A 22,684-nucleotide genomic window follows, 5' to 3' on the forward strand; every position below is an offset into this window, starting at 1 on the left:
TGGCTGATACTTCTGGCTGGTACTGCTGGTGGGTACTGTTGGCTGGTACTGCTGGCGGGTACTAGTACTCCTGGCTGGTACTGGTGCAGCTGGCTTGTACTTATACTGGTGGCCCGGTACTGCTGGTGGGTACTGTTGGCTGGTACTGCTGGTTTATACTGCTGGCTGGTACTGATGGTGGGTACTGGTACTGCTGGCGGGTACTGGTACTGAAACATAATTGTGACAGAAGCATGCAGCTGCAGTAGAGCGCAGAGCCGATGCGTCCTGTCACAGGCAGAGTACATTTGGTATCACTCTTCCTGTGAAGGAGCCGGCGCTATACAGGAAGCATTGGCTCTGCTTCCTGTAGCAGCGGCTCCATTCTGCGCACTAATGCTCAGAGATAATGGGTCGGGAACCTGAAATCTGGGCTTGCCGACCTGCCATCTCAGAGCAAGACATGGGTCACATCAGAGGGCGCAGCAGGCCACATGCGCGGCCAGCAGTTGGGCACCCCTGATGTAGATAAATGTAAAGTTATGCTCTTGGGGGCTAAGAATATGCATGCATTATACTTACTAGGGTGAGTACAACTATGGGGAATCCATAGTGCAGAAGGATCTGGGCGTTTTGTTAGCTCATAAGCTCAATAATAGCATGCAATGCCAAGCTGCTGTTTCCAAAGCGCGCAATCCTTTCTTGCATTGAGAGGTATGGACTCCAGAGAGAGATCTCATTTCCCCCCTGTACAAATCATTAGTAAGACCTCATCTAGAATATGCAGTTCTGTTTTGGGCACCAGTTCACAAAAAAAATATCTGAGAATGTGCAGAGAAGGGCAACCAAGCTAATAAGAGGCATGGAGGATATCGGCTATGAGGAAAGATTAGAGCCACTGAATCTATTGCCTCTTGAGAAGAGGAGATTAAGGGAGGGATATGATCAACATGTACAAATACATAAGTGGTCCATAAAGTGAACTTAGTGGTGTTATTCTCTTTAAGGTCATCACAGAGGACAAGGGGGCACTTTTTACATCTACAGAAAGGTTTCTTCACAGTAAGAGCTGTGTCCAGAGGTGGTTCTGGCAAGCTCAGTAGATTGCTTTAAAAAAGGCCTGGATTCTTTCCTAAATTTACAGAATATAACTGGGTACTAACATTTATAGGTAAAGTTGATCCAGGGAAGATCTGATGCCTGATCTGATCAGGAAGGAATTTTTTCCCCTACAGTAGCAAATTGGAGCATGCTTTGCTGGGGTTTTTTGCTGTCTTTTGGATTAAATGTGGGTATAGAATTGTACATATGGGATTTTATTATAATTTTTTTGGTTGAACTACATGAACTTGTGTCTTTTTCAACATAACTATGTAAATATATCAGGGGTCCATATAGTCAACTCGGTGTTGAGTTATTCACTTTACGGTAAACACAGAGGACAAGGGGGCACTCTTTACACCCAGAGAAAAAAAAGATTTCATCTCCAAATACGGAAAGGTTTCTTCACAGTAAAAGCTGTGAAAATGTGAAGTAGACTCCCTCCAGAGGTGGTCCTGGCCAGCTCAGTAGATTGCTTTAAGAAAGGCATGGATTCTTTCCTAAATGTACATACAGTGGTGTGAAAAAGTGTTTGCCCCCTTCCTCATTTCCTGTTCCTTTGCATGTTTGTCACACTTAAGTGTTTCGGAACATCAAACCAATTTAAACAATAGTCAAGGACAACACAAGTAAACACAAAATGCAATTTGTAAATGAAGGTGTTTATCATTAAAGGTGAAAAAAAATCCAAACCATCATGGTCCTGTGTGAAAAAGTGATTGCCCCCTAAACCTAATAACTGGTTGGGCCACCCTTAGCAGCAACAACTGCAACCAAGCGTTTGCGATAACGTGCAATGAGGCTTTTACAGCGTCCTGGAGGAATTTTGGCCCACTCATCTTTGCAGAATTGTCCTAATTCAGTTACATTAGAGGGTTTTCGAGCATGAACGGCCTTTTTAAGATCATACCACAACATCTCAATAGGATTCAGGTCAGGACTTTGGCTAGGCCACTCCAAAGTCTTCATTTTGTTTTTCTTCAGCTATTCGGTGGTGGACTTGCTGGTGTGTTTAGGATCATTGTCCTGCTGCAGAACCCAAGTTCGTTTCAGCTTGAGTACACGAACAGATGGTCGGACATTCTCCTTCAGGATCTCTTGGTAGACAGCAGAATTCATAGTTCCTTTTATCACGGCAAGTCTTCCAGGTCCTGAAGCAGCAAAACAGCCCCAGACCATCACACTACCACCACCATATTTTACTGTTGGTATAATGTTCTTTTTATGAAATGCAGTGTTCCTTCTACGCCAGATATACTTGGACACACACCTTCCAAAGAGTTCCACTTTTGTCTCATCGGTCCACAGAATGTTGTCCCAAAAGTCTTGGGGATCATCAAGATGTGTTGTGGAGAAATTGAGACGAGCTTTGATGTTCTTTTTGCTCAGCAGTGGTTTTCTCCTTGGAACTCTGCCATGCAGGCCATTTTTGCCCAGTCTTTTCCTGATGGTGGAGGCATGAACGCTGACCTTAACTGAGGCAAGTGAGGCCTGCAGTTCCTTAAACGTTGTTGTGGGGTCTTTTGTGACCTCTTGGATGAGTCGTCGCTGCGCTCTTGGGGTAATTTTGGGCGGCCGGACACTCCTGGGAAGGTTCACCACTGTTCCATGTCTTCGCCATTTGTGGATATAGGCTCTCACTGTGGTTCGCTGGATTCCCAAAGCTTTGGAAATGGCTTTATAACCCTTTCCAGACTGATAGATCTCAATTACTTTCTTTCTCAATTGTTCCTGAATTTCTTTGGGTCTCGGCATGATGTGTAGCTTTTAAGGATCTTCTGGTGGACCTTACTGTGTCAAGCAGCTCCTATTTAAGTGATGCCTTGATTGTGAACAGGTATGGCAATAATCAGGCCTGGGTGTGGCTAGAGAAATTGAACTCAGGTGTGGACAACCACAGTTATAGTATGTTTTAACAAGGGGGGCAATCACTTTTTCACACAGGGCCATGATGGTTTGGATTTTTTTTCACCTTTAACCCCCCTGACGGTATTCCCGAGTCTGGCTCGGGGTGGAATTTTCATACCAAAAGCGGTATCCCCGAGCCAGACTCGGGACTGCATCGCTGGATCCAGGAGGAGGTTTACTTACCTTCTCCCTCGGATCCAGCGTTGTCTCCCCGCTGTACGAGCGAGCCGTGTCTCGCTCGATGCATCACATCGCCGATCTCCGTGCCCTGCGAGCGTTGCGACGCACGGGGACGGAGATCGGCGCCAAATTCAAAAAGTGAAACAAACAGTAAACATACAGTATAATGTAATCTTACAGATTACATTGCTGTATGTAAATATTTCACATCCCCGTTGTCCCTAGTGGTCTGCCCAGTGTCCTGCATGCAGTTTTATGTAATAAAAACTGTTCTTTATGCCTGGAAACTGGAGATTGTCCGTAGCAACCAAAACTGTCCTTTTACATCAAAAATGGTTTTAGACCAGCTAGAAAACAGCGATAATAAATTGGAATCACTCGCAGAATTGAGTGATAGCGATTTGTGGGGAGATCCGTCATCAAATACTGAAAAGTAATGTCAGTGACAATTCTGCAACTGAGCAAATTTCAGTGTTTTTGATTTGATTACATTATTGAATAATTTTTATTATTGTTATATTATTATTTGGTACAATTATTTATAATTATTTATTATATTATAATTTATGATTTCATTTTTCAAACTTTAATATACCCGGGATGTCTGCTAGACTCTGGTTTGGACAGATTTAAGAGAGTTATTCCTAAGAATTGCAGGACTACAATATAAAACGCCAAATTTTCATGCAAAATAATGGTACCGCTTTTAGCACCTAAAATCCGAAATAATCGTACCGCCAGGGAGGTTAATAATAAACACCTTCATTTACAAATTGCATTTTGTGTTTACTTGTGTTGTCCTTGACTATTGTTTAAATTGGTTTGATGTTCCGAAACACTTAAGTGTGACAAACATGCAAAGGAACAGGAAATGAGGAAGGGGGGCAAACACTTTTTCACACCACTGTAATATAACTGGGTACTCGCATTTATAGGTAAAGTTGATCCAAGGAAAATCTGACTGCCTCTCGGGGGGGATCAGGAAGGAATTCTTTCTCCTGCTGTAGCAAATTGGATCATGCTCTGCTGGGGTTTTCCGCCTTCCTCTGGATCAACTGTGGGTATAGGATTGTGTATATGGGATTGTATGAGATTATTTATTTTTATGGTTGAACTGGATGGACTTGTGTGTGTGTGTGTGTGTTTTTTTTTTTTTTTTTTTTCTCAACCTTTTGTAGTTTGAAGTTAATGGCTGTATAAGATAAGGCTACATGTCTTCCTAAAATGCAGACTGAATATTAATTCTTGTTTTTGGGATTTGTGATATTAGTAAAACATGCAGGATACCATTTGTTTTAAGAAGGTTGTACTTTGCATCAGTTTTTAGGAGGGTTTTTGGTTCGTTTAAGCTCCTCTCAAAAAAAAATTTCTTGATTTGGTTCTAAAAATCCAACATTGCAGGCAGATTTGCGTTAAAAATATCCACACAGAAAATGTTGTCATATTGGTTTAATGTGGTTGTTTTTGCTTTTATTTTCTGCAGTTTATGTGGTATTATCCCTGGGCTGAGTAGTATCTTCCTACCTCGGATGAATCCTTTTGTGTTAATTGACATTGCTGGAGCATTAGCACTTTGCATTACTTACATGTTGATTGAAATTAAGTAAGTAAAAGGTGATTACCTCAGGTATCTGTACATTTTTATAAACCTATTAATCTTTCAATGTGTGGCAAATTATGTTTATATGTATTCTGTTTTTCCCAACGAAAACTAATATATAACTCATCTCTATTCAGCACAAAGCTATACAGATCGTGATCTGCATGGAGTTTGTATGTTCTCCTCGCGTGTTTGGGATTTCTTTGGATGCTCTATGTTTGCCCTACAATCCAAACTATACAGGTTAATTAACTAAAGGCAACTAGTAGAGATGGACGAACTTCCGACGGGACGTTAAGCGAACGTGGCCAAAAGTTTGCGAGCCGCAAAGTTCACGGCGGGCCCCATTGACTTCAATGGCAGTCGAACTTTAATAACCTACAGGTCGTATTTTCAGCCACAAAATATTTACTAGCTGTGCACACATAGTCCCACCACATGGCCACTGACATAACACATGTATGAAGTCAATCTGGGATCGACAACTGCAAGCATTCTTTTTTTATCTGTGACATTTTGACAATTCAGGACTCTGGAGCGCATGAAGGCTATGGAGGAGAGGAAAGGTCAGGGTAGGCTATGAAGAGGGTGCAGGAGATGATCACCAGCACTGTGATATAGAGCACTGACACCAGCACCGTGATATAGAGCACTGACACCAGCACCGTGATATAGAGCACTGACACCAGCACTGATACCAGCAACTCGCTGCTGGGCCCCAAAAATATGACACCGCTCAACCTCTTCAAACAGGAAGGTATGGGCATATAGTACGGTGTGCTTTTTTGTACAAGGAAGTGAGCCAAATGTAGAAAAAAGGTCTGTGTGCTTGATTAAATAGTTTATAGAGATATACATGGTCTACTGGTCACGTGTTGAATTCCTCTGAGATCCATGCCTCATTCATTTTTAGAAATTTGAGGTAGTCAACACTGTCGTGAGCTAGGCGAGTGCGCTTATCGGTCACAATCCCTCCCGGCTGCGCTGAACGTTCTTTTGGACAGGACACTGGAAGAGGGGCAAGCCAACAGTTCCATTGCAAATTGGGCAAGCTCTGTCCAGCGGTCCAGCCTGCCCACCCAGTAGTCAAGGGGTTCATCACTCCTCAGAGCGTCCACATCGGCCGTTAACCCGATGTAGTCGGACACCTGTCGGTCTAGGCGTTCCCTGATGCTGGATCCGGATGAGACCTGTCGATGGGTCGGTTGAAAGAATGACCTCATATCAGAAGTCACCAACACATCTTCAAACCGTCCTCTTCTTGCAGGCGCTGTCAGATTGGTACCCGCAACTCTTTCTCTGGAAGTGGGAATTCCTCCTCCTGCCAGCGCACGCAAAAGCAGAATGCAGAATTTCTCGAAGCAAGCCCTGGAAGTGCTCCATTCTGACAGCCCTCTGTGACGGTGGTAACATTTCCGCCATTTTGTGTTTGTACCGGGGGTCTAAGTACGTTGCCACCCAGTACTGGTCCTTGACCCTTATGCTTTTTATACTGGGGTCCCTGTTAAAACACTGGAGCATGAAGGCCCCCATTTGCACTAAATTGGAAGCGGTGTGATGGCCTGGCTCCTGCTCATCATCCAGGATAATGTCGTCCTCCTTGTTCTCCTCTCCCCATCCACGCACAACAGGGATCCCAGAAAGGCTTAAAGCATGCTCTTCTTGCTCCTCCTCATCCGCCCCAGCACCATCCTCCTTTGACTCCTCTTCAGACTCCTGTTGTTGACTTGTCTCGGATAGAATAGCCCCCCCCCCCCCCCCGGGAATTCATCCAGCGTTGCGACTTCCACATCTTCCTGCTCCTCCACGGCTTGATCAATGACACGACGCAATGCACTCCATAAAGAAGGCATAAGGTACCATGTCACTGATGGCGCTTTGGTGATCTCATCAAATGGGCGCAGAAGTCTGCATGTGTCACGCATGAGCAGCCACTGGCGCGGTGAAAAAAAACCAAGCTCCCCAGAACCTGTTCTGCCGCAGAGTTCATACAAGTAGACGTTAACTGCACGTTTCTGCTGGAGCAGCCTATCAAGCATATAGAAGGTTGAGTTCCATCGCGTCGGGCAATCGCAAATAAGACGTCTGACCGGCAGATTGTGTCGCCGCTGAATGTCAGCAAGCGAGCCATGGCCGTGTAAGATCTTCTGAAATGGGCCGAGATTTTCCTTGCCTTCCGCAAGATGTCCTGGACCCCAGGATATTTGACAACGAATCGCTGCACGACCAAGTTTAAAACGTGTGCCATGCATGGCACTTGTGTAATTTTGCCCTGTTAAAATGCGCTAAGCAAATTGGCACCGTTGTCACACACCACTTTACCAACTGTCAAATTGAGCGGTGTTAGCCACTCATCTGCCTGTGAACGCAAACCTGAAAGGAGTGCCGGGCCAGTGTGGCTCTTGGCTTCCAGGCACAACAGACGCAGCACAGCATGGCAACGTCTCACCTGGCATGTTGAATAGGTTCTGGGGAGCTTGGGCGGCGCAGCGGAATGTTTTTTTTTTTTTGTTTTTTTTGTTTTTTTTTTTTGTTTTTGTTTTTGTGATTGAGGATCCTTTTACAAAGTGAAATTTGACCACATTCACTAAGCTCTGGGGAAAATGAGTGCAACTGCACTTGCAAAGTGCACAGTCTATTTGCCTTTAGTAAATCAACTCCATAGTGTGTGCTTATTTGGCTTATTCTCAAAATTACACTTAGTATGTGTAAGTGAGTGTTAAAGTGTAAGTTCACTTTTACAGAAAAATCTGTTGGCATGAGCAGAAACAAAAGTAGATTACCGATCTTTTGTTTACTTCACATGATCAGTTGTCATTGGCTGATAGCTGATCATGTGGAAAGGGGCTAAGATCGGTCCCTTACTCCGATCTGTGATCAGCCGAGTCTCATTGACTCTGTGATCACAGAGCATGCCGTGCGTGCCCCGCAGGACATCTCATGTATGGGAGGACGTCCATTGATGGCCTCCCAGCAATTAAGATACGTGCTGTAGCTGTCAATGGGCTATAGTGTGGACAGGAAGCATTTAAAGTACAACTAAAGGCAACATACACATTTTAGTAAGTCTTCATATACCTGAAAGTTACACATGGTAATAAACAGAATAACCAAAATTATTATTTCTTATCGTACATCACAGGACACAGAGCCATAGTAGTTACTATGTGGGTTATAGACCATCTTCAGGTGATGGACACTGGAACGCCCTAAATTAACAAGTGCGCTTCCTATATAACCCCTCCCACTGGTGGGAGTACCTAAATTTTTTCACCAGTGTCTAAGATGTTGGTCACGAGTAAAGATGTGCTGTGCTGAGCTCCACTGGAGCAATCCTTGTTGGGGCTAGCCATGCAGACCGGATCCATTCAAAGTGTCTTTTTGGCCGAATTGAATGGTACCCGGGCCTCGTATCCGAAGAAACAAGGTCTTGCCTGTAACGCTTCTCTTTAGAGAGCTGGACCCCAGGATCCAGTACTTTTGGTAGTAAGAGAAAAAAAGGAAGAAACTGCGCTATTCTAAAACCTGCCCACCAAGCAGCAGCTCAAATCGTTATACCTACGACAGTCAAAATTTGTATACAGTGGGGAGCTGCGCTAATTACATATAAAAAAGGTTTTTCTGTGATCACAAAAACCCAAAAAGGATTACTGAATTCAACACTTTACCTCAAAAAGTAAGAATAATTTTAATAATTAATTTAAGTAAATAAAAACCCAAAAAATTATTGTGTTCGGCACTTTACCTCAAAAAGGTGAAAATAATTTAAATAATTAATTTAAATAAATAAATACAGTGTATGAAAAAATAAATTCCTTATATAAATAACCATAAAGGTATAAAAATATTCATAAAAAAACACAAATCACAACTAATTGTTGCGTGAAAAGGACCACCACAAAATGTGCTATCACAATATTACCTTAAATTGATAAGCGAGTAAATACAAAGGGATAATGAATATATGAAAATCAAAAAGAACTCATCAAATATTGAGTGTTCACTAAATTAAAGCCCAACCCCCCCCACAGTTAGTAACACACCCCTAGGAACACTTAACCCCTACACTGCCACCCACTGGTTAACCCTTTCACTGCCAGTGTCATTTACACAGGAATCACTGCATTTATATAGCAGTGATTACTGTATAAATGACAGTGGTCCCAAAAATGTGTCAAAAATGTCCGATGTGTTCGCCACAATGTCGCAGTCACAATAAAAATCGCTGATCGCCGCCATAATAATAATAATAAAAAATTAATAAAAATGCCATAAAACTATCCCTATTTTGTAAACGCTATAACTTTTGCGCAAAGCAATCAATAAACGCTTATTGCGATTATTTTATTTATTTATTTTTTTTTTTACCAAAAATATGTAGAAGAATACGTATCGGCCTACACTGAGGGAAAACATTTTTTTTTATATATTTTTGGGGGATATTTATTATAACAAAAAGTAAAAAATAATGTGTTTTTTTTTCAAAATTGTCGCTCTATTTTTGTTTATAGCGCAAAAAAAAAAACGCAGAGGTGATCAAATACCACCAAAATAAAGCTCTATTTGTGGGGAAAAAAAGGACGTCAATTTTGTTTGGGAGCCACGTCGCACGACCGCGCAATTGTTAGTTAAAGCGACGCAGTGCCGAATCGCAAAAAGTGGTTTGGTCTTTGACCAGCAAAATGGTCCGGTCTGTAAGTGGTTAGGCATGACAGCATTTACTTATGTGTCACCACTGGGGGCTGTATTGAGCACTCACCATCATGCTTCTCAAAGAGCACATACTGTGTCTTGAAAGCTGCCGATGCTCCTTTCTCCGGTAAGTCTGGGTGGGTTCCCTCTCCCCACCAGACACCCCCCTGTCCTGCTTTTCTTCCCCTCTTCAGTGGGGAAAGAGCGCTAAAGATAAAAAATAAAAAATAACGTTGTGAACGGCACAACGCTCGGCGGTTTCCAGACCCCCCTCGCCATTTCTTCTTCCCTCTCTTGGTCTCATAGGACCAGGAGCCTGCGCCTGTGTGGGAAAAGCAATTTTTTTTTAAAAAAAGGGGAAGGCCCGTAGGAGATGCCAGGGGGGTGGGGATTAGCGCAGCGTTGGCCTCCAGCGTGGCAAGGTATGTTTTTAAAAGGCACCACGTGTGTTTTTGCAAGCTGTGGAGGGACAAAAGAGCAAAGGTAAAACATGTTTTGTTTGCATATAAGACTTTGGTGACACAGGCATTTCTTTGACACATTTACTACTGCATTAATAGCAGTGACAGAGCTGGACTATTGCTCAAGCAGTGAATGCATTCCTTCTGAGTACCTCTGCTTTGTGTATCAGGCTATGCTCAAAAAGGGGGTGAAAAACATCACAAAAAGAGCCCTAGAGAGACTTAATAATCACAAGGAAGCCTAGATCCATCCCAGTAAAGATGGCATCCTCCCTGAGAGTAATATGGCTGGTCAAAGTGAGCCATCAGGAGGGTCAAGTGTTGCAGCTGCACTTAAACACTGCAGCCCCTGTGTACATTACTAAGGAGGTTTTTTTTTTTTTTCAACCATTTTAAGTTTGAAGCAAAAAGATTGCTACTTAAACGCATCACAGATTGGGACTAAGAGTAGCAGGTCCATGTCCATTGCTTAGGACCCTCTTACTGAGGAACATGGCGCAAGGGATAACAAATTTCTTTCAAAGGACCAGGAAGAGACTAAATGTCTCCTCTTCCGAAGAACCTGATACGGAAGTGTCAGGTTCGCAGGAAAGGTTGGTGGTACAGTCTCTCACTGAATTGGTCCGCTCCACATTTTTACTGTCAGTAACGCGGTCAGTGGATGAGCCCACTTCTGGTTTGGGTTCATTAAAAGCCTTCTTAATATGATTCAGGTTATTTCCTATACGTTCTTGGCTAAGGAAACTGATGTATTCTGAGTGGGAGCACCTAGATAAACCGTTTTTTCCTCTGAAAAAGTTTTCAATACTTTTATCCTATGGAGGAAGTGTTTTATAATGGGGAATTCCAGCAATTGACGCTGCTATAACCTCTGTAAACATGATTTGTCCAGTAGACAATACTCGTATGCTAAAGGATCCAACAGAAGAAGTTGGAGTAGTTCTTTTAAAAAAAAAAAAAAAAAAAAAAAACTATATTTCGCTCGCAAGCTCAGTCAGCACTGGCAGCGATCGGAGTATGTCCGTCCTTATAGGACCAGTTTATAGAGGTACTCAAAGTTATCAGCAGGCCCAGGATTTGGCCGGGATATCATAAGTGTTTGTGTTTTACAGTAAATGCTATGAAAGAAACAAACAGGAGGACTGGTGTTTGGCACTTTAAATGAAGCAGGCAGGTGTAAAAAGTTTGAATTTATTGGAAGTCAGTGGTGAGTTACATGAGGGTAATCATGAGTTCACCAAGAAAACCAATATGTTTTTTGTTCAAAGGATAAACATACAGCAATGACAATTATCCAATAATAATACAAATCACATATTACAAGGGATCATTAAGTCAATAAAACATATAGTTGGCATAAAAACATGGCATATAATAGCTCTATGCATTTCTTGGATTCATCCACTCTTCAGGAGCATGCACATGGAAAACTGAATGCTGTAGTATTTGCATTGTGTGTGTCTATGCAGTAGCAAAGTGCCAACATGGACCAGAAAACCCCCTAGGGGTATCACTGGTGGGATCTGAGGTGGTAATGACAGACCAGGACTCAACAAAGATGGTTTCCAAGGAAGGAAATTCTGAAATATAATGGTCAAAAATGACCATGAGTGCTGAGAACAAAAGTGAGATTATAAAATAGATGGGAAACTCATATTATGTGGTACGATGGGTCATATGTCATAAACTTGGTAAAGGATAGGATAATTAGATGCTAATGAGTGTGTAGATCAAGTTAGGTTAGTGAGAGTAGAAGGTAAAGATGATGAAGAGGTAAACTACATAGAAAATTAAGAATATTAAGAAACCATATCAACCAAGGAGAATAGGTGGAATAGAATGAAAGTGCAGCATAAAACGTGGGTGAAAAAATTAGGTCCAATTTACCTAATAAATGCTTCAATTCTAAGTGATCCACAGAGTGTGCAGGTAAAAAGTTGGAACCACCATGTGAGTCAATACGCCCCAGAACGGCTTATAAGGGCTGGTCTGCCACACCCACCAACATCACGTAGGCATGCACTATGGAGAGTAGGCAACTGCAGCAGGGCAGAACCGCCCCCAGACAAAACAGTGCCAAAATGTTCCTCCACCTGGCTGCTAGGTGTAAAGGCGATGGAAAGCGGCCGCACAATAGGCATGGCACTGCGGTTCCATGGCATAAGGCATGATGTCGATGTGTAGTACAGGGCAGTCCACCCACCCTATAGGGAGGGAAGGAGGAAGACCCGAAATACGCCTTGCAGCTCCCAAGGTGATGGAGCAACTGCTCCCATCTGTAACATGTGACACATGCAGCTGTCAGGGATATTAGACTATTAAAATGTGGGGGTGGGGTGGTAAAAAGATGCTATGAAAGATTCTATTCTCCAGGCCTCACATCTCATGCTAGGGCTGGTACATGTGCGTAGAAATCTATGGTTGAAAAATTGGTCAGCCGAAGCGCCATGCAAAAAGCTCTTTGCTAGTTTCCCTTTTTATGGTGAACGGTTATTTGGGGATGATCTGGATAAGTATATCCAAAGAATTTCTAATGGGAAAAGTTCCCTTTTACCGGTTAAGGAGCTTTTTTCTTTTAAATGTGTTTCTTCTCCAGTGCCAGGGGCATCAGCCTCCAGGCAGTCACGACGGCCTCCACCGTCAGGTTCAAGAGGTAAACCTCAGGGTTAGTCCATGGTCTAAGGAGGACCTGGGGGAGGAAACCCACAAAACAGAATATTAAAGCTTCCTTATGAAGAGGCGCCCCTGCTCGCTCGAGTGGTGGAAAGGCTTCTACAGTTTTCAAGGGTCTGGCAGGAACAATCTCTCTCTTTTTCGAGCTTTGGATCATCTCTTATCTCAAAGAATGGTATCAATGGTCCCCTTGGAAGAAGCAAGGTTTAGGGTTTTATTCAAACCTGTTCACGGTTCCAAAACCAAACGGGGATGTCGGCCCCATTTTAGGTATCAGATCTAAACTGTTTTTTGAATATCCGTTCATTTCGCATGGAGTCAATCTGATCAGTAGTCTCCATCCTAAGGGGGAGATCTTCTAGCGTCAGTCGACATCAAGGATGTTTATCTCCATGTGCCGGTTTTCCCCGCTCACCAGAAATTTCTACACTTCTTCAAGGTAGAATATCTTAATTTCCAGTTTGCCTTTCGGGCTAGCTACTGCATCTCGAGTGTTTACAAAGGTCCTGCCTCCACCTTTGGCAAGGTTAAGGGCTCAAGGTATAGCAATACTAGCCTACTTAGATGATCTTCTCTTAATAGATCAATTGGTAGTCCGCTTAAACCAAACTTTGGTCACCCCAGTCAGCTACCTGGAATACCTAGGTTGGATTCTCAATCTGGAGAAATTCTCCTTAAAACCATTAAGGAGATTGCAGTACTTGGGGCTGATCATAGATACAGCTCACAAGAGAGTCTTTTTTGCCCCGGGAAAGGATCAGTTCCATAAGGGAACTGGTTCGGTTGGTCAAAACAAAGAAGAATCGTTCCTTATTCGCAGTTTCATTCAAGACTGCTGCAAAACAGTATCCTGTCAACTTGGAACAAAGGAGTCTAAACTCTGGACTTTCCAATGCATTTATTCCTCAATGTGCGTCAGAGCCTCAAAAATCTTCAAAAAGGAAAAATCCTTTCTACCAGTTACCTGGAAGGTGGTAACAGATGCCAGCCTTTTGGGCTGAGGAGCAGTCCTGGAAGAAGCATCTGTCCAAAGGTAATGGTCCAAATCAGTGATGACCTTGCCCATCAATATTCTAGAGATTCGGGCAGTATGCCTGGCCCTCGAGGCCTGGGTACCCAGACTATGGAATTGTCCTGTCAGAATCCAATCTGACAATGCCACTGCTGTGGCCTTTATCAATCACCAAGGGGGCACGAGAAGTCGTGCGGCCCAGAAAGAGGTGAACCATATTCTATCTTGGGCAGAAAACAACATTCCTTGCCTATCAGCAATTTTTTCATTCCAGGGATATAGAATTGACAGATGGACTACTTGAGTCGCCAACAATTGTTCACCGGGAGAATGGTCCCTTCACCCAGACATCTTTCTGTCAATGTCAAAAGAAGGAATTCCGGATGTGGATCTGTTTACGTCCAGGTTCAACAACAAGATCGACAACTTTGTGTCAGTGACAAGGGATCCAATGGCATATGGAACAGATGCCTTGGTTTTTCAGTGGGATCAGTTTTTCACTGATCTATGCGTTCGCTCCTGTTCTGCGCCTCCGTGCAGGATCAAGTAAAAAGGGAAGGAGGGGATTCTTTTGGCCCAGGAGATCTTGGTTTGCTGAGGTCGTAAAGATGGCGGTAGGAGACCCTTGGACCCTCCTACTATGGCCAGACCTTCTTGGTATTCCATCCTACCTTACAAACGCTAAAAGTTAGCGGTTTGGCTATTGAGACCCACATTCTAAAAGATCGTAGGCTTTTAGCTTCAGTAGAATATATATGTGTAGGTCACCGGCACAAATTAATTATTAATTGTGTCAAAAAACATAGAAACGTGAACAACCGGTTGCTGCAGTCAAAAATACATTCCTCCAGTGGGTGAAAGAACAAATAAAAAAAATGTCTCTAGGGTTGACTGCTCTACACCAATATCATAGCATTTAAATACACCATTCTTATTCAGCTGAGAAATGAGTATAACTAACCAAAAATATTTGTGCGATAGTACACGATCAATCCCCATTCAGTTCACAACCATAAAAAGCAAATCCTAAATGTATCTCAACATAACGTCAATATAAACATCCAAAAAATTAAATTAATATTAGTGTCCAATGTGCAATGTGCCCGATTACATAGGGGATCCCTGTGTGGACTATCCTCTGTAAATAAGATATTCCTGTGCTCTTAAATTAATCATTTGTGATATCTTGTGACAGTTTTACCACTTCAGTGACAACACCACCACCACATGGATTGGCCACTCACCAGATGCTGGTAATAATGCGCCTTTGGTTCATTAAAAAGGGATAAATACTCCACTTGTGATATTTGTCCTTGCTGACCCCAATAAACTAAGGGCATATAGTATCCACCCTCATAAAAAAAACAGAGCGATCATAGCGCAGTATGCTTAACCACTTTCAGACCGGACCATTTTGCTGGTAAATGACCAGAGGTCTTTTTACACTTTGGCACTGCGCTGCTTTAACTGGTAATTGCGCGGTCATGCAATGTTGTACCCAAACAAAATTTGCGTCCTTTTCTTCCCACAAATAGAGCTTTCTTTTGATGGTATTTGATTGCCTCTGCGATTTTTATTTTTTGCGATATAAACGTAAAAAGACCGGCAATTTTGAAAAAAAATGATATTTTCTACTTTTTGTTATTAGAAAAATCCAATAAACTCAATTTTAGTCATACATTTAGGCCAAAATGTATTCAGCCACATGTCTTTGGTAAAAAAAAAGTCAATAATTGTATATTTATTGGTTTGCGCAAAAGTTGTCACATCTACAAACTAAGGTACGTTTTCTGGAATTTACGCAGCTTTTAGTTTACGACTGCCTATCTCATTTCTTGAGGTGCTAAAATGGCAGGGCAGTACAAAACCCCCCCAAATGACCCCATTTTGGAAAGTAGACCCCCTAAGGAAATTGATAAGAGGCATGTTGAGCCCATTGAATATTTTATTTTTTTGCCTCAAGCGATTGAATAATGACAAAAAAAAAAATTTTTTTTTTTACACAAAGGCATGTTGAGTTCATGGAATATTTTATATTTTGCCACAAGTTGCGGGAAAATTACAAACTTTTTTTTTTTTTTTTTTTTTTTTAACAAAGTTGTCACTAAATGATATATATTGCTCATGCATGCCATGGGCATATGTGAAATGACACCCCAAAATAAATTCTGCTGCTTCTCCTGAGTACGGGAATACCACATATGTGGGACTTTTTGGGAGCCTAGCCGCGTACGGGGCCCCGAAAACCAAGCACCGCCTTCAGGCTTTCTAAGGGCGTAAATTTTTGAGTTCACTTCTCACTACCTATTACAGTTTTGAAGGCCATAAAATGCCAAGATGGCACAAAACCCCCACAAATGACCCCATTTTAGAAAGTAGACACCCCAAGCTATTTGCTGAGAGGCATGTTGAGTCCATGGAATATTTTATATTTTGCCACAAGTTGCGGGAAAATTACAAACTTTTTTTTTTTTTTTTTTTTTTTCACAAAGTTGTCACTAAATGATATATTGCTCACGCATGCCATGGGCATATGTGAAATGACACCCCAAAATAAATTCTGCTGCTTCTCCTGAGTACGGGGATACCACATATGTGGGACTTTTTGGGAGCCTAGCCGCGTACGGGGCCCCGAAAACCAAGCACCGCCTTCAGGCTTTCTAAGGGCGTTACAGTTTTGAAGGCCATAAAATGCCAAGATGGCACAAACCCCCCCCAAATGACCCTATTTTGGAAAGTAGACACCCCTAAATTTAGGGGTACACTAGTGAGACTAGGTAATAAATGGCGGGTGCCCTGAAACTATAAAAAAATAACTAACCAACCAGCGTCACCTGTAACAGTTATATGGTGATCACTGGTGAAAGGGTTAACTAGGGGGCAATTAGGGGGCTTTATGCGGTAGTATATGGGGGTCCCTGGCGCTATAAAAAGCTGCAGCGAACCTAAATACCTACCTGCCTAACTAGCGTCACCTGTGACACTAATACAGCGATCAGAAAAACGATCGCTTATTAGGCTGGGTTCACACTGGAGCGATGCGGGAACGCCACGAATGCGCGGCGGGTTCCCGCATCGCATGCCTCCCGGCGGCAGTTCACACTGCCCTATGCGAACTGCTGGGAGTGTCAGTGAAATGTTACTGACACCCCCAGATCAGTTCGCATATCGCAGTGCGATCTGCAAACTCGGATCGCATGGTGTGAACACCCATGCGATCCGATTCTGCTGCGGGCCAAAAAAAGGGTCCCGTGCGAATTTGCGGCGGGTGCGGCGAATGGCTGAACTCGAATCGCACAGAGATCGGATGTGATTTGCACTGCAGTGCGGTGCGAATCACATCCGTTCTCATAAACCGCTGCAATGTGAACCCAGCCTTAGTGACACTGGCGACGGGGGGTGATCACGGGGTTAAACCTTTATTGGGGGGGTTAGGGGGGTACCTTAGAACTAAAGGGGGCTAACCCTAACTGCCCTAACAGTTATTAGTCACAAATGACACCCGCCGGGTGATCAGGGGGTTAAACCTTTATTAGGTAATAAATGGCGGGTGCCCTGAAACTATAAAAAAATAACTAACCAACCAGCGTCACCTGTAACAGTTATATGGTGATCACTGGTGAAAGGGTTAACTAGGGGGCAATTAGGGGGCTTTATGCGGTAGTATATGGGGGTCCCTGGCGCTATAAAAAGCTGCAGCGAACCTAAATACCTACCTGCCTAACTAGCGTCACCTGTGACACTAATACAGCGATCAGAAAAACGATCGCTTATTAGGCTGGGTTCACACTGGAGCGATGCGGAAACGCCGCGAATCCGCGGCGGGTTCCCGCATCGCATGCCTCCCGGCGGCAGTTCACACTGCCCTATGCGAACTGCTGGGAGTGTCAGTGAAATGTTACTGACACCCCCAGATCAGTTCGCATATCGCAGTGCGATCTGCAAACTCGGATCGCATGGTGTGAACACCCATGCGATCCGATTCTGCTGCGGGCCAAAAAAAGGGTCCCGTGCGAATTTGCGGCGGGTGCGGCGAATGGCTGAACTCGAATCGCACAGAGATCGGATGTGATTTGCACTGCAGTGCGGTGCGAATCACATTCGTTCTCATAAACCGCTGCAATGTGAACCCAGCCTTAGTGACACTGGCGACGGGGGGTGATCACGGGGTTAAACCTTTATTGGGGGGGTTAGGGGGGTACATTAGAACTAAAGGGGGCTAACTCTAACTGCCCTAACAGTTATTACAGTCACAAATGACACCAATGCAAAAAAAAAAAAAAAAAAAAAAAAAAAATGACATTGGTGTCACTGTGACTGGGGGGCAGGGGTAATTGGGGGGGGTGATCGGGGGGGTAAAGGGGGGGTGTGAGTGTGCCTGGCATGTTCTACTGTGTGTGTAGAGTGTTGGTGCAACTCACCGATCCGCTCTCCTCCGTGTCGGAACGAAAAATACCGACACGGAGGAGAGAATACATCACTTCCTCTCCTGTGTTTACATTACAGGAGAGGAAGTGATGTCACCGGGGATTTCTATTCGTCGGGAGCGATCGCGAGGGGGTGGCCATGAATGAATGGCCGCCCCCTCGTCCCGGATCGCTCCCGGACGAAAACCGACCGCCGCAGGCACCGGGCGGGGGCCCGATCGGGCCCCCGACCCGCGGGAGGCAAGGGACGTACATGTATGTCCTTATGCCTGCCCGTGCCATTCTACCGACGTACATCGGCGTGCGGCGGTCGGCAACTGGTTAAACTGTTTATTTTTAATTAACCGCTTAAGCCCTGGACCATTTGGCTGGCCAAAGACCAGACCACTTTTTGCGATTCGGGAATGGATCGCTTTAACTGACAATTGCATGTCGTGGCTCCCAAACAAAATTGATGTCCATTTTTTCACACAAATAGAGCTTTTGTTTGGTGGTATTTGATCACCTCTGTGGTTTTTATTTTTTGCGCTATAAACAAAAAAAGCAATATGGAATAAAATTTACTGCAAATATAGATCAGAACACTATAAATTTCATAGATTTTGGAATTTTTTAAAATGTAAATAAATTGAGTAAATTGCACTTCATGGACACCAATCAAAATGGTTATATACCAATAAGAAGTTGTCACTACCCCCAGTGGAAGAAGACCATAGCCAAGGGACAATTTATTAGGATTAGACACAATTGTGACCTAATGGGAGATTATTATACACAATAATAAATGAGTGCACACCTTCACCTTTTGTGAAGGTGCGAAGGTTCAGGATGGAATCTGTTCGTTCCGTGGTCGCTGCACTTCATCAAGGGGATTTCTTGTTGTCTTTGGACATCAAGGACACATAATTGCATGTCCCCATATGCACCAGACATCAGAGGTTTCTGCGATTTTGCGGTCGGGGACGAGCACTACCAATTTGTAGCTCTTCCCTTTTGGCCTAGTGATGGCGCCAAGGGTCTTCACTAAGGTGCTGGCCCCAATCCTGGTGTTGCTGAGACGAGGGATCGCAATCGTGGGTTACCTGGACGACCTACTTCTGAGAGCAGCTTCGGCCTCAGAATTAAGGGAGGAGGTGGCGATCACCATACAGACTCTCCGGGAGTTTGCTTGGGTGTTGAACCTCCAGAAGTCGGTGTTGGTGCCGACTCAACACCTGGAGTACCTGGAGTTGATTCTGGACTCCTCAGAGGCAAGAGTCTTTCTCCCTTTGGACAAGCTGCAGACTTTTAAATCTGCAGTGCAGTTATTGATGTCCTGCAGGTGGTCATTGCTGCATTTTTGCATGCAAGTTCTGGGCCCCATGGTAGCCACTTTTGAGGCGGTACCGTATGCTCAATTCCACGCTCGAGTCTTACAGAAAGAGAGATCCTGTCAAAATGGAACAACTCTCCATGATCCCTGGATTGTGAAATTCGGGTGAGCCAGTTAATCAGGGATTCCCTTCTCTGGTGGCTGAGGTCTCTGGCCCTTCGCTCCAGGAGATCGTTCCTTCCTCTTCAATGGACGGTGATCACGACAGACGCCAGCCTGAACGGCTGGGGAGGAGTTTGGGGCATTCAGTCGGTTCAGGGTCGCTGGACGTAGGAAGAATCCCGCCTGCCAATCAATGTGCTGGAACTTCAGGCATGGTCGCAGAGGCTGCAGGGGCGTCCAGTCAGGATCCAGTCGGACAACGCTCCGGCGGTAGCGTATATGTCAAGCGTCAAGGAGGGACAAGGAGTTCAGTTGCAGCTCTGGAGTTCTCTTACATCCTACAGTGGGCAGAGCAGAGTGTGCTGGCTCTGTCAGCCGTATACATTCTGGGCGTAGAAAATTGGCAGGCGGATGACCTCAGTCGTCAGTTGCTGGACCAGGGGGAATCGTCACTGCATCCGGAAGTGTTTTGGCTCATTTGCCTAAGGTGGGGCATGCTGGATGTGGATCTCTTAGCCTCTCAGGCTCAATCGGAAGGTACAGAGGTTTGTGGCCAGGTCAAAAGATCCCTGGGCGGACGCGTTGGTGGCTCCATGGGGGCATTATCGGCTGATTTATGCCTTTTCCCCTGCTCAGACTCCTCCCTTGACTGCTACATAAAGTGAAGGCCGAGGGGATTCCGGTGATTCCAAATACCTCAGATTTGCCTCGACGTCCTCGGTACACTGACATAGTATGAATGGTGGCGGATGTTCCTTGGTGGCTGCCGATGCGAGGGGACCTGCTGTCGCAAGGTCCGATACTTCACCCTGCTTTACCGTCGCTGGTTTTAATGGCATGGCTGTTGAAAGCTGGGTGCTGATGGACTGAGGACTATCAGCTTTGGTGATTTCCACTATGTTGAGGCCCCGGAAGTCTTCTTCTCTGAAGATTTATCATCACACGTGGAAGGCCTACATCTTCATGTGCGAGGAGATTGGGATGGCATCCGCATACATATTCAGTTTCCAGGATCCTGCTGTTTTTTGCAGCGAGAAGTGGATCAGAACCTTGCATTGAGCACCATTAAGGGGCAGGTATCAACTTTTGGCTGTCTTCTTTCAGCGACCATTGGCAACTCCACTCATTTGTGCGCATGTTTGTTCAGGGGGTTCGGCATGTGCCCTGCCCCCATGGGATTTGAATCTGGTGCTCTCGGTGCTTCAGAAACCGCCGTTTGAAAACATTAGGGAGATCCCGTTGTTGATACTCTCTCAGAAAGTAGTCTTTCTAATGGCTATTACATCTGCAAGGCGGGTTTCTGAGTTGGCGGCCTTGTCATGCAAGTCTCCTTACTTAATACTTCACAAGGATAAGGCGGTGCTGTGTCCGCAGCCTTCTTTTCTTCTGAAGGTTGTTTATCGGCTTTTCATCTAAATGAGGACACTGTGCTCCCGTCTGTCCTCAGCTATCACATCCCAAGGAGGTTGCTTTACATTCTTTGGATGTGGTCCCGGCTCTGCGGGTGTATCTGTCTGCTACGGCTCCTTTCTGGAGGTCAGACTCTCTGTTTGTTTGTATCGGTGGCTGGTCCAAAGAAGGGCCTGGCGGTCTTGTTGGCCACCATTTCTCGGTGGATCAGACAGATCGTGGTTCAGGCTTATGCCATAAGGGGGCGGGTGCCTCCCTTTCCCATCACAGCACATTCTACCAGGGCAATTGGTGCCTCTTGGGCTTTCCGACATCAAGGTGCATAAGGAGGCGACTTGGTCGTCCGTTCACACTTTCACCAAACTTTACAAAGTTGATGTGGGCGCATCTTCGGATGCATGCTTCGGCCACAAGGTTTTGCAGGCAGCCGTTTTGAGGTTGTGACTCCTCTGAGGAGGAGTTCTTTTTGTTATGGGTGGAGTTTATTTTCTTGCTTTTCCCACCCCTCGTTTTTGACACTGCTTGGGGACGTCCCTAAGGTCAAGATTAAAGTGCTGTATCCATCAATGAATGAAAGACCCAGATCCACAATGGATACAAACCAGAGGAAATAAGATTTTTGTGCTCGCCGTAAAAAATCCTTTTCTCTAATGTTTATTGACAGACACAACACCCACCCCTCCTGTTTGTTTGTACTACTTTTTGACGAACTGAGCTGCTAGAAGCAGAGTAAGGTGTTACAGCCCGTAGGACCACTCCTGGGCGGTGCTGTGTTGTTTTTTTATATGTTCTGCCTATCCTCTCCTAAAGATGACGATATAACCCTAAGGTCAAGATTAAAGTGCTGTGCGCGTGAATGAACATCAGAGAAAAGGATTTTACGGTGAGTACAAAAATCTTATTTTGTCTGGTTTGTATCCATTGTGGATCTGGCTATATCATGCCTTATTAAAACGTCATCATCAGGAATAATCCAGAAGTCTTGATAAGGCAAAAGAGGTAGAATTTTCTCTTGGGCAGAACTGAAAATTTAAGTGTGGCCTGTTTACCTCCCAGAAGTAAACAACTAGAAGCCCCTGGACCTAGGCTATTGGTCCCTACACCTGTTAAGCCGCGTACACACGTAGCCATCTGTCCGACGTACTTAGTCTGGCGGACTTTCCGAACGGGCTACTTGCCCACACATGGCACTTTTTCAGCGGACTAATACGGCGTACTAAGTCCGCCGTACTATCCGCCCTACTTTTGAAATGAATGGACTCGCCCACACACGTGGAGGAAAGTCCGCTCATTTCGAGCGCGTCTCCTGGTAGGCGGGGCCCGCAAAGGAGACGCCGCCGGCCCCGCCACCTGGTATGGACTTAAAGGGGAACCCCAACGCCGAAAAAAATCGGAGTGGGGGTCCCCCCAGGTCCACATCAGACCTTTGTCCGAGCACGCTACCCGGCCGGCCAGGAAAGAGGGGGACGAGCGAGCGCCCCCCCCCCCCCCCCCTCCTGAGCCGTACCAGGCCGCGTGCCCTCAACATGGGGAGTGCCTTGGGGAAGGGGGGGCCGCGCGTCCCCCTACCCCAAAGCACCTTGTCCCCATGTTGATGAGGACAAGGGCCTCTTCCCGACAACCCTGGCCGTTGGTTGTCGGGGTCTGCGGGCGGGGGGCTTATCGGAATCCGGGAGCCCCCTTTAATAAGGGGGCCCCCGGATACCGGCCCCCCACCCTATGTGAATGAGTATGGGGTACAATGTACCCCTACCCATTCACCTGTAA

At 44.9% G+C, this 22,684-nt stretch overlaps 1 protein-coding gene across 1 annotated transcript in view; it reads left to right on the plus strand.

Annotated features, from left to right (window-relative positions):
* The window catches only part of SLC30A6 (solute carrier family 30 member 6), a 126,631-nt gene that overhangs the window by 42,153 nt on the left and 61,794 nt on the right, over window positions 1–22,684 (plus strand). The window contains exon 10 of the mRNA XM_077486483.1: window positions 4,652–4,771. Coding sequence (XP_077342609.1) covers window positions 4,652–4,771 — 120 coding nt within the window. The remainder of the gene's footprint in view (window positions 1–4,651; window positions 4,772–22,684) is intronic.

This window comes from Lithobates pipiens, unplaced genomic scaffold (genome assembly GCF_037356315.1).
Source record: "Lithobates pipiens isolate NorthernLeopardFrog02 unplaced genomic scaffold, aLitPip1_a1.2 Scaffold_18, whole genome shotgun sequence".
Classification (NCBI taxonomy): Eukaryota; Metazoa; Chordata; class Amphibia; order Anura; family Ranidae; genus Lithobates; species Lithobates pipiens.